This window comes from Oncorhynchus gorbuscha, linkage group LG10, assembly GCF_021184085.1.
Source record: "Oncorhynchus gorbuscha isolate QuinsamMale2020 ecotype Even-year linkage group LG10, OgorEven_v1.0, whole genome shotgun sequence".
NCBI lineage: Eukaryota > Metazoa > Chordata > Actinopteri > Salmoniformes > Salmonidae > Oncorhynchus > Oncorhynchus gorbuscha.
Genome location: NC_060182.1, coordinates 25645962 through 25658152, shown reverse-complemented (window position 1 = coordinate 25658152; position 12191 = coordinate 25645962). Strand labels below are relative to the sequence as shown.

Here is a 12191-nt window from a genome sequence, read left to right as displayed (position 1 = left end):
GATAACTGCATGTGTAACAGTATAGACTTTACGGCCGTCCCCTCGCCCTGACCTGGGAGCAAAAAGATGAAGGCACTGGAGGCAAAGCTCATAAGTACACCACAGGAGGTTGGTGGCACCTTAATTGGGGAGAACGGGCTCGTGTTAATGGCTGGAGCGGCATCAGTGGAATGGTATCAAATACATCACACACTTGGTTTCTATGTGTTTGATGCCATTCCATTTGCGCCGTTCGGGGCATTATTGTAAGCTGTTCCCCCCTCAGAAGCCTCCTGTGATACACAGATATGATTTACTGTGTTTGATTAAATTCCATTTAATACAACTTCATTCTGAAATTATTCAGTAATTACAATTATTATGGGTTTTATTATATTTATGAAACATCACATACTTACTACTGCATTTAATCGTCATGTCAGACATTTACTGTGGTGAGCCAGGCCTACTAGTTATTCTATGATTATGCGGAACTATTGCGTTCTCTACTGCAGGTTGTAGGGATAAATATACAGAGCGGACTGGACTAAATTTCATGGTTGACTAGATCTCTTGGAAAGCATTACACTGGTAAGTGTTTATTTATTTGATTACGCTAAAAACATGCAGATTTTTTATTTTCCTTAAAGTTAGTCGTAGAAATAAGTATTCCCACACATTTCCGGGTGATGGTTACTCTTGACAGACACGGAGTAACAAGGGAACTGAAAACAAGATAATACTCCGAGGCCTGGCTGCTAGCATCGACAGCTAGCTAGTTAGCAAACGTCATCTGACTGATGAGTAAACTGTTCGTTTATGGCTGATGAAAGCAATATGTCAACTTGCTTGTTGGATGTTGTACCCATTCTTTATGATTTTTACATAATTAGTCTAATAGTTCGTATTGCTCAATGTTTTACAGCCTCCTGTTGCGAGCTGATTAAGCGTTAGCTTACTAGCCGTAACGTTAGCTAATCACACTGACAGCTTGTCTGAAGATACCGGCCCTACCGTAACTCTTGTTTACACTGAGCTGCACTGGGGTTGGAACGCAATCATGGTTACATTTTAGCAGAATATACTACTCTACCTTTAAGCTTGTATACACAATGCTTAGAATGCAATCAAGGTTACATTATCCTGCCCTGAACTTAGCCACTGTTACTAGCGGGCTACCACCCAGTACTCAACCCTGCACCTTAAGACACTGCTGCCCTATGTACATAGTCATTGAACACTGATCACTTTTTAATAATGTTTACATACTGTTTTACCCACTTTGTATGTATGTATGTATGTATGTATGTATGTATGTATGTATGTATGTGATGAGTGTGTGTATATATATATATTGCATTTTGGTCAAGACTCATCCTATATAACTACTGCTGTACACACATTTTCTATTCATATACTGTCCAATTGGCTGCCCGCAGATCAATTTCCTCCTTGGGGTGAACTCCGTCATGGTCTCAATTTACTGTTGCGAGGTAGAATACACAAGGTGCAATTTTGAAATTTGGTTGCGCATCAACAGTTTTCTCTTGTTATATCAGTCACTGATGGTCACCAATTAGCCCATGTCAGCTAAATGTTTCTATTGGTAAGTTAATCTAGCAGCAAGCTATCTAAACTTGTATGTCGAATTTGAGCCGGGGGGGGGCTCATTGATTTTTGTCAGTCTCACTCCGACATCATATTAAAAACTGCAAGCATTTGTCTCCGCCCCATGGCAAAATGAGTAGAATTGCACGTAATTAAAACACTGCGGCCCCTCATGAGTTGTGATTTTTTTTATTTTTGCCACACCGCATCAACGTTTCCCATCCCTGGTCTTTACACACATTGTGCTGTAGTGTGTGGTCGATCACGTTACATTTTGTGATACAAAAATAAAAAGGAAGAGGGAAATGAAAATGTTTTTGCCACCAACTAACCCTACACCTATATACCACTATTTCATACAAGTACAAATCCACACCCCATTCAACTACTTTGACCCTAACTGATCCTACACCAGGCCAATGGCATGGAAGGATGGGACTCTTTTGTTCAACAAACCTTAACTCTTCTGCAGTAAAACTCAAACACCCAAGTACTTCTCTGCAGATGACACCACATCTGTTTTCTATAAATGATGTTCTATTTCTGCGGTACAGTTGATAACCATGGCAATGAACGCTAAGATGCCAACCTTATGAAGCACAAATGCATATCACTCTGTATTGGCCTAGCTCTACTGCTCACCCTTGACCCATAATCCTCTACTGTTTTTACTGCCTCAGCATACTGCACCTTCTGTTCGACACTGACCCTGACAACCTCAACCTGTCTCTCTTGCACTGGGCACTTCTGATCCCCAGCAACTGATACTACACATTCGTTTGTTTCATGTGCCCCTGCACACTTCTCACATCATGGAATCTCCCTCATACACACTGCTGCAATATGACCATAAGCTTGATATCTAAAACACCATAGTGGGTGCGGCACAAAAGCTCTCACGGGATAACTGACATATCCTAACGTGACTTTCAGGTAAAGACCTTCATGTCTTAAAGTAATGATGGACTGTTGTTTCTCTTTGCTTATTTGAGCTGTTCTTGCCATAATATGGACTTGGTATTTTACTAAATAATGCCATTTTCTGTATACCACCCCTACCTTGTCAGAACACAACTGATTGGCTCAAATGCATTAAGAAAGAAAGAGAAATCCACAAAATAACGTTTAACAAGGCATACCTGTTAATTGAAATGCATTCACAAAGCTGGTTGAGAGAATGCTAAGAGTGTGCAAAGCTGGTACTGTATAGTGTATCAAAGAATACACAGTGCTGTTTGTACTTGGCGCCATTCTTCCTGAAACGCATCTTCCCTCTGCACTCCGCTCTTCTTTTTCTTCCTCGCTGTCCATAATGACATCTGTTCATTAACCACGCTATTGCAGTGCCTTCTTCCTCTGTATTGCATTTACATTTACATTTAAGTCATTTAGCAGACGCTCTTATCCAGAGCGACTTACAAATTGGTGCGTTCACCTTATGACATCCAGTGGAGCAGCCACTTTACAATAGTGCATCTAAATCTTTTAAGGGGGGGGGGGTGAGATGGATTACTTTATCCTATCGTAGGTATTCCTTAAAGAGGTGGGGTTTCAGGTGTCTCCGGAAGGTGGTGATTGACTCCGCTGTCCTGGCGTCGTGAGGGAGTTTGTTCCACCATTGGGGGGCCAGAGCAGCGAACAGTTTTGACTGGGCTTGAGCGGGAACTGTACTTCCTCAGTGGTAGGGAGGCGAGCAGGCCAGAGGTGGATGAACGCAGTGCCCTTGTTTGGGTGTAGGGCCTGATCAGAGCCTGGAGGTACTGAGGTGCCGTTCCCCTCACAGCTCCGTAGGCAAGCACCATGGTCTTGTAGCGGATGCGAGCTTCAACTGGAAGCCAGTGGAGAGAGCAGAGGAGCGGGGTGACGTGAGAGAACTTGGGAAGGTTGAACACCAGACGGGCTGCGGCGTTCTGGATGAGTTGTAGGGGTTTAATGGCACAGGCAGGGAGCCCAGCCAACAGCGAGTTGCAGTAATCCAGACGGGAGATGACAAGTGCCTGGATTAGGACCTGCGCCGCTTCCTGTGTGAGGCAGGGTCGTACTCTGCAGATGTTGTAGAGCATGAACCTACAGGAACGGGCCACTGCTTTCAGACCACACACTGAGGGCGTTTTTCCAAAACCAATCTGTTCCTTAGCCAGACTTTTGGGCTATCTCCGTACTCTCCATGCTTGCTCAACCATGGAATGGCAGTGTCGGCCAATCAGCTCCTTTTGATGTTCAATACAACGTGCCATTCCGTAATGACTACTGTGGTTGAGGACGAAAAGGGCAGTTTTCCGGGAAAACTAGCAGTAGCCTTCGATCTTCTCGATGGAGCATTGTGGATAAAGGTACAGTGGAATCCCTGAATTGAAATACGTTTTCTGACCCATATCTCGTACTGGCTCAACGCTGTCTTAATGTAACCATGATTGCTTTCTGACCCCAGTGCAGCTCAGTGTAAACAAGTGTAACGGTAGAGTTGGTGTCTTCTGGCAAACTGACAGCCTGTGTCTTTATGAGGTAAGTTAGCTAACGTTAGCTGTTGTTGGCCAAAGATATTCTTATCTCGTATTGTACTCACGCAACCTTTGTTATATTTTAGTTTTCATGTGTTTATTGGTAGAGGTCGACCGACTAATCGGAATGGCCGATTTAATTGGGGACGATTTCAAGTTTTATTTTTGGGCGCCAATTTAAAAAAAATATATATATATATGTATTATTATTTTTTTACCTTTTTTTTATTTAACTAGGAAAGTCAGTTAAGAACACATTATTATTTTCAATGACTGCCTAGGAACGGTGGGTTAACTGCCTTGTTCAAGGGCAGAACGACAGATTTTCACCTTGTCAGCTCGAGGGATCCAATCTTGCAACCTTACAGTTAACTAGTCCAACGCTCTAACCACCTGCCTCTCATTGCACTCCAAGAGGAGCCTGCCTGTTACTCGAATGCAGTAGAAGGCAAGGTAAGTTGCTAGCTAGCATTAAACTTATCTTATAAAAAAACAATCAATCAATCATAATCACTAGTTATAACTACACATGGTTGATGATATTACTTTTATCTAGCGTGTCCTGCGTTGCATATAATCGATGCAACGCTGGGGGATGATTTAACAAAAGTGCATTTGCGAAAAAAGCACAATCTTTGGACTACTTTACCTAATCATAAACACCAATCCCTTTCTTCAAATCAATACACAGAAGTATATATTTTTAAACCTGCATAATTAGCTAAAAGAAATCCAGGTTAGCAGGCTATATTAACCAGTTGAAATTGTGTCATTTCTCTTGCGTTCATTGCATGCAGAGTTAGGGTATATGCAACAGTTTGGGCAGCCTGGCTCATTGCGAACTAATTTGCCAGAATTTTACGTAATTATGACATAACATTGAAGGATGTGCATGTAACAAGAATATTTAGACTTAGGGATGCCACCCGTTAGATAAAATACCGAACTGTTCCGTATTTAACTGAAATAATAAACATGTTGTTTTTGAAATTATAGTTTCCGGATTTGACCATATTAATGACCAAAGGCTCGTATTTCTGTGTGTTATAATGAAGTCTATGATTTGATAGAGCAGTCTGACTGAGCGATGGTAGGCAGCAGCTGGCTCCTAAGCATTCATTCAAACAGCACTTTCGTGCGTTTTGCCAGCAGCTCTTCGCAAGCACAGTGTTGTTTGACTTCAAGCCTATTAGCCTAATGGCTGGTGTAACCGATGTGAAATGGCTAGCTAGTTAGCTGGGTGTGCGCTAATAGCTTTTCAAACGTCACTCGCTCTGAGACTTGGAGTAGTTATTCCTCTTGCTCTGCAAGGGCTGCGGCTTTTGTGGAGCGATGGGTAACGCTGCGTCGAGTGTGGCTGTTGTCGATGTGTTCCTGGTTCGAGCCCAGGTAGGGGCGAGGAGAGGGACGGAAGCTATACTGTTACACTGGCAATACTATAGTGCCTATAAGAACATCCAATAGTCAAAGGTATATGAAATACAAATGGTATAGAGAGAAATAGTCCTATAAATACTATATTAACTACAACCTAAAACCTCTTACCTTGGAATATTGAAGTCTCATGTTAAAAGGAACCACCAACTTTCATATGCTCTCAGGTTCTGAGCAAGGAACTCAAACGTTAGCTTTTTTACATGGCACATATTGCACTTTTACTTCTCCAACACTTTGTTTTTGCATAATTTAAATCAAATTGAACATGTTTCATTATTTGAGGCTAAATTGATTTTTATTGGTGTATTATATTAAGTTAAAATAAGTTTTGTAATTGTCATTATTACAAATATATATATTTTTTTAATTGACCAATTTAATTGGTATCGGCTTTTTTGGTCCTCCAATAATCGGTATCGATGTTGAAAAATCATAATCGGTCAACCTCTATTTTTTTGGATTGCGTTGAGCTGCAAAGTAGTATTGTTGACAGTTTAGTTTGGTGGGTCTTCCAATGTATGCTGGCTACCGGTACTGGAAGTTACTTCGACGCAACTAATCCCCCTCCTGTTCAGCCTGTACATTAATGATCTGCCTTCTGTCTTTACTGGGTCTGAAGTTCAAATGTATGCAGATGATACAGTGATATATGTGCATGCAAAGAGCAAACAACAAGCTGAACAAGAACTCACTACTGTAACGGTCCAGGTTACAAAGTGGCTCAGTGACTCGTGTTTGCATCTCAATGTGTGAAAAACTGTTTGCATGTTCTTCACAAAGAGGGCAAAAGATGCTACTGAGCCAGATGTCTATAGATGTCTATTTTAAGTACCTCGGCATCATACTTGATTCCAACCTCTCTTTTAAAAAGCATGTGAAAAAGGTCATTCAAATAACTAAATTCAACCTAGCTAATTTCCGATTTATACGAAATTGTTTGACTACAGAGGTAGCAAAACTGTACTTCAACAATATGATACTCCCCCACTTAACATACTGCTTGACTAGTTGGGCCCAAGCTTGCTGTACAACATTAAAACCCATTCAGTCTGTCTACAAACAGGCTCTCAAAGTGCTTGATAGGAAGCCCAATAGCCATCATCATTGTCACATCCTTAGAAAACATGAACTCTTGAGTTGGGAAAATCTTGTGCAATACACCGACGCATGTCTTGTATTCAAGATCCTTAATGGCCTGGCTCCCCCTCCACTCAATATTTTTGTTAAACAGAAAACCCAGACATATGGCAGCAGATCCACAAGGTCTGCCATGAGAGATGACTGTATAGTTCCCCTAAGGAAAAGCACCTTTAGTAAATCTGCATTCTCTGTGAGAGCTTCCCATGTCTGGAATAAATACTCTGCCATCAGACACACAACTGCACCACATATCACACTTTCACAAAATGCTTGAAGACATGGCTAAAGGTCAATCAGATTTGTGAACATGGTCCCTAGCTGTGTGTTGCCGCTTTCCATGTTGTCTGTTGTCTGTAGCTTGTGAGGTGTGGAAACACTTTGTTGCTTTTATGAATTTTGTCTTGCTGCTTTTTGTCCTATGTTGCTCTGTCTGTATGCTACGTCTTGCTTGTCCTATGTTGCTCTGTCTGTATGCTATGTCTTGCTTGTCCTATGTTGCTATGTCTTGCTTGTTCTATGTTGCTATTGTCTATATTGTAATCGTTTTTAATAACCTGCCCAGGGACTGCGGTTGAAAATTAGCCGGCTGGCTAAAACCGGCACTTTTACTGAAACGTTGATTAATGTCCCTGTAAAAATAAAAAATCAACTCAAACTCAATCCAGTTTGTTGGGACGTTTGGCTGTTATCAAGAGATTAATAGAAAGCATTGTGTGTAATATGTTAGTCTTTCTCCCACCGTCCCTTGAAAGCAAACAAGCCCCAATTACAAAGAGAAGCTAGAGTCCTAGGTGGGCAAGTTGATGTGCAATGATTTGTTGAATCCAACCCAGTTATTTATAGTTGTATGTCTGTTTTCTAACATATTGAATGCAGCAGGTGGAGGGATGAGCCTCTTCTCTGTGATTGACACATATGTGCCGGAAGCAGCCAATGGGGTGGATACACCAGACTCCCCTGGATCCTGCAGTGAGAATGGCCCGCACATCTACTCCCCTACTACCCCCTCGCAGCTCCTGAAGTTTGGGGGCAGGGTGCCAAGGCCTGGGCACGGATCCCTTGATGGGACCCCTGAAGAGACTGAAAACTGTGTGGATGGAGAGAGAGCATGCCATGTACAAGAAGACCCCATAGACACTCCTCACAACTACATGTCCCATTCAGACAAACAACACAAAGACACGCTCCTATCACAGCCCTCCCGTCCCACTGCCACATGCACGACAGACACAAACCCACACCCGGCCCCTCGAGACATGTCCCTCACTGGACCCCTCCAAACAGATGAGCCCCTAAATGATGTTCTGTCTAGAGACTCACAGCATACCGCCACCGCAACAAGCATTCCATCCAAAGACACAGCCCCACAGAGGGACACTCCCAGTGCAGACACACTTCCGTCAGAGACAGAACACACAGAGCCTTGTAACTGCTGTTCTGTAGTAACAGAGGAGGAGAAGCAGGAGGAGGAGAGCGAGGAGCAGCATTCAGGAAACACCCAGGCTGAAGTCTCAGCTCAGGTGAGTCTGCCATATAGACCGCTACTGCCCCTGTACATAATTGTTGAAGTGCCAGAGCCAACAGCTCAAGAATAGAAAATTATACTTTAACCATTGTAATGCGGAAATGTTTTGTTTATGTATGGATTTTTTTGACCACCTGCAATAGTAAGGATAATATATGTTTGTTCATACGTCTGGTACCGGTATGTAAGACTGCCTCTTCCTCTCAGCTTACAGAGGAGCCCTCAGCAGCAGCTCCCAGCCCAAGCTCTGGCCCAGCCAAGAGGAATTCATCAGACAGCAGCCCCTGCCCGCCACACGTCATGGCCCAGGTGCATGTGCGGAACGTCCCAGAGCGGGAGCGCATCGTCCGGGGCATGCAGGACAGCAAGAGTCTGGATGAGATCAGCCAGGCGTGCGGGGGAGGGGGTGGTGGCCGGGGGGGCCAACCAGAGGGCCGCAGGGCCACCATCTCCTCTGCCCTGGAGCTGGAGGGAACAGTCAGCCACGACGGGGACCTGACTCACTTCATCTGCCGCAACCTGGAGCAGAAGATCAAGATGAGCTCCAAGCCCAGCCTGGACTGTGACTGTGACTGTGAGTATAACACCGGAGGACGGATGGTTATTCTCCTGGGTTTTCATTAGGAACCAAACTGACTAAAACAGTGAGAGATCACCTGAACTTGTCCAGTAAGATACACTTGTTTTCTGTTGCAAAACGTTTTGCTACGGTTTACCTGACTACGACCCTGGTGATCAGTGAAATGCTGGTTCACTGTTATGATTTCAGTGATGCGTCAGTGTTAGAAGCTGCAGTTGAAGGCCGAGTTCCAAATCAAATAAATTCTTCCCCTTTCCTCTTGTGATTAGATTAGCATCCTCAGGAAGGGTGGGAGGACCGATGAGTGTCCTAGCACTGCTTGGATGAGGGAGGCTGATTTGGTTTGCTTTGTAGACTGTCGAGATAAGGTAGTAATTTCCTGTGTGTTTCTGTCTCTCTCTTTCTGTATCCAGCGGACTGCTCGGGTTCCATCAGTAGCAGGGGTCGGGGGTCGTCGTTGCGGCAGCCGGCAGACATCCCTCCCATCGACCCTGCTGTCCTGGTGGACCTACAGAGACACACTCAGGATGTTGCCCACAGTGTGGAGCTGATGATGCGCAGCCTCAACGGAACCATCCAGAACGTACGTGAGCTCAGTTTGTTCACAAACATGGACCATTTTGATCTGCATTCAACTATCCTTTTAGTCCTACCCTGATATACATTGCAAGTTGCTGATATTAAGGGTTTGCTATTAAGGGTCTGGTATGTTAATAGCTGAGTTTACAAAACATTAAGAACACCTGCTTTCCATCAAACAGTTGAATCCAGGTGAAAAGCTATGATCCCTTATTAATATCACCTGTTAAATCCACTTCAATCAGTGTAGATGAAGGGGAGAAGACATGTTAAAGAAGGATTTTTATGCCTTGAAACATGGATTGTGTATGTGTGCCATTCAGAGGGTGAATGGAAAACACAAACAATTTAAGTGCCTTTGGTATTAGGTGTTAGGTGTTAAGAAGTGCAACATTGCTGCTCCACAGTTTCCAGTGTGTTTCAAGAATGGTCAACTGACAACTGTGGGAAGCATTGGAGTCAACATGGGCCAGCATCCCAACATGGGCCAGCATCCCAGTAGAATGCCTTCGACACGTTGTAGAGTCCATGCCCTGACGAATTGAGGCTGTTCTGAGGTTAAAAGGGGGTGCAACTCAATGTTAGGAAGGTGTTCCTAATGTTTGTACACTCAGTGTATGTCTTTATCTGTGTGTGTCCAGATGACAGCGCTGAGTGTGGGATACATCCAAACCTACAGAGACTCCGTGGACAGCCTGGGGGAGTCTGTTGACATGAGCATAAAGGTGAGAGAAGAGCGAGCTTGGCTAGACATGAGTTGAATTATGATCAATGGCAATTATGGATGCTTGTTGTGTCATAAGTATATGATGTGTGCTCACTTCCTCCATGTATTCCATCGTGTGTGTTCATAGGGAATGTACACGCTGATGGCGCGCTGTGAGGAGCTTGACCGTTCCATGCAGCCTATCCACACCCTGGCTGCCCAGATCCGGGACATCAAGCGCACCCTGGATGCCCTGGAAGCTATTTGCAAGTAGCCCCTCCACCCTGGAGACCCCTCTCCCCCAGAGACCCTCGTCCACTGCAAACACTTTGTTAACCTAATGACCCCCCTGGAATCACTGCTACTAATCATGCCAGCTTCATGGGTGATCTACATTAACCCCCTCTCCTCACACCTCCCCATGGAGACGCCCCTCCCCTGAGATCCTCACTCGGCTAGGAGCCCTCCACCTGACAGAACTGGAAGGAAACGGAACACTTGATGCTTTTCTTAATGTATTCCCGTCCGACCCACTTGGTTCAGATTGCACTAACTGCTGCTGCCCACAAGGTGGCACTCTCTCCCTCAAGTTATCATTACTCATTGTGTATCTATTATTTAATGTTTTACTTTTCTATTATTTCTCTTTTTTTCTCTGTATTGTCGGGAAGGGCCTGTTGTTTATGAAGCATGTGCCGAATAAGGTCTGATTTGTATGGAGCATGAGCTTTAGGAACGGTTGTGATAAGATTTAGATGTTAGTCATTTCTTAGGCCGGTTCCTGAAACTGCCTGTGGCAGGTTTTAATAGTGACATGAGACAGCTGAAGGTGTGGGGGTACATATTATATTGTATAAAGGGCAGTCCCTCCATGTTCTATACCTGTTAGTTATCAGGCTGTTACCAACCAAAAGCCATTCCCTGTAAAGCTCTCCTCGGTGTTCCCTGGATAGATTGTTGTGCTTTAGGAGACTGTGGTACCTTTTTGTCATGTCACAGGCTTGCTGGTAGGTAGGCCTGTCTCAATTTCTAAAACGTCTATTTGGCTTAAATTGTGTTGCCATGGTGAGAGGTTCTGGACAGCCATTACATGTAACATGCCCTTACAGGACTTGTATGTTACCAGATGTCGTCAGACCTGCTGAAGACCCACCTAGATAAGGCAGCACCCGCACACTATATATAAAAGGGAATGGGCTGTAGGACTTTAGACTTTGGGGGGGGGGGGGACGCATGTTTGTCTGGGGAGAGAGGGATGGCCTCCTCTAACTGCTCTTAATAATATCTCTGTACAATCAGAAGCACCTTTGTGCATATCTTTCTGTAACAAAAAAATGATTTTTGTCCTATGTGTATATTTTAAGAAAAATAACAAATTTACATGAGCTGCAAAGAGTAGCTGTCTGTTTTTGTTCCTTGTTTGGTTGTGATGACATGAGTGCATAGATATAGGAAATCTAGAGTGCATCCAATACATTTTATATAACATATTAGTACATTTCCACAGAAAAAAGGCATGATTTATTGTAATCACAGTAGCATGACCAGTAAGAACACAAAGGTAATGTTGAATGGTGAAATCATCTCTGTTGATATGACTGCAGAAACATGTTGTAGAATGTGTGTTTGAGGAAACCAACTTGGGAACCATATTACAACAAAGCCATTCACATGTAAGGAATAGAGAGAAGAAAAGTGTGCAGATGAACAAAAATTAGTACATTTTTATGATTTCAGATACTCTTATCCAGAGCAAGTAGGGTTAAGTGTCTTGCTCAAGGGCACAGTGACAAACTTTTCATCTAGTCTGCTTGGGGATTCGAACTAGCGACGTTTCAGTTACTAGCCAAATGCTCTTAACCGCTAGGCTACCTACCGCCCCAGAAACATCCAGTACTGCCCTGTTATGAAGTAAACACACACACACACAACTGTCGACGAGACAAAGTATGGCAATGTTAACCGCATCCTATGAATAAAAACTGTATTTGTTTGTTTAGACAACACAGACTCAAAAAGGATCCACTTTCCAAAATAAAATTATAATTTTCAGATTTCACTTTTAGAAATAGATCTATTTTGTACCATGCTCCTTTTTTATACACTAATGCGACAGTCTTTAGCCTGACCTGATAG

At 43.5% G+C, this 12191-nt stretch overlaps 1 protein-coding gene across 3 annotated transcripts; it reads left to right on the top strand.

The window, feature by feature from the left end:
- Positions 1–413: 413 nt before the first annotated feature.
- Positions 414–12128, top strand: LOC124045756 (BLOC-1-related complex subunit 6-like). 3 transcript variants are annotated; one of them, XM_046365337.1, is made up of 7 exons: positions 495–570; positions 4504–4541; positions 7542–8185; positions 8398–8764; positions 9184–9353; positions 9991–10074; positions 10204–12128. In XM_046365337.1, the coding sequence occupies exons 3-7, from the start codon at positions 7553–7555 to the stop codon at positions 10327–10329; spliced, it is 1380 nt and encodes a 459-aa protein (XP_046221293.1). In that variant the 5' UTR covers positions 495–570; positions 4504–4541; positions 7542–7552; the 3' UTR covers positions 10330–12128. The 3 variants fall into 3 exon arrangements, with proteins under 3 accessions (XP_046221291.1, XP_046221292.1, XP_046221293.1); XM_046365335.1 differs by lacking the exon at positions 4504–4541 and having other exon boundaries at positions 414–570; XM_046365336.1 differs by lacking the exon at positions 4504–4541 and having other exon boundaries at positions 458–570; positions 7535–8185.
- The last annotated feature ends 63 nt before the right edge of the window (positions 12129–12191 follow it).

Excerpts from the sequence above, each read along its gene's own strand:
- LOC124045756 (XM_046365335.1), top strand. The coding sequence starts at position 7,553 with ATGAGCCTCTTCTCTGTGATTGACACATATGTGCCGGAAGCAGCCAAT. Across the intron at positions 8,186-8,397 it reads AGGCTGAAGTCTCAGCTCAG|CTTACAGAGGAGCCCTCAGC; the intron begins GTGAGTCTGCCA and ends TCTTCCTCTCAG. Across the intron at positions 10,075-10,203 it reads CTGTTGACATGAGCATAAAG|GGAATGTACACGCTGATGGC; the intron begins GTGAGAGAAGAG and ends GTGTGTTCATAG.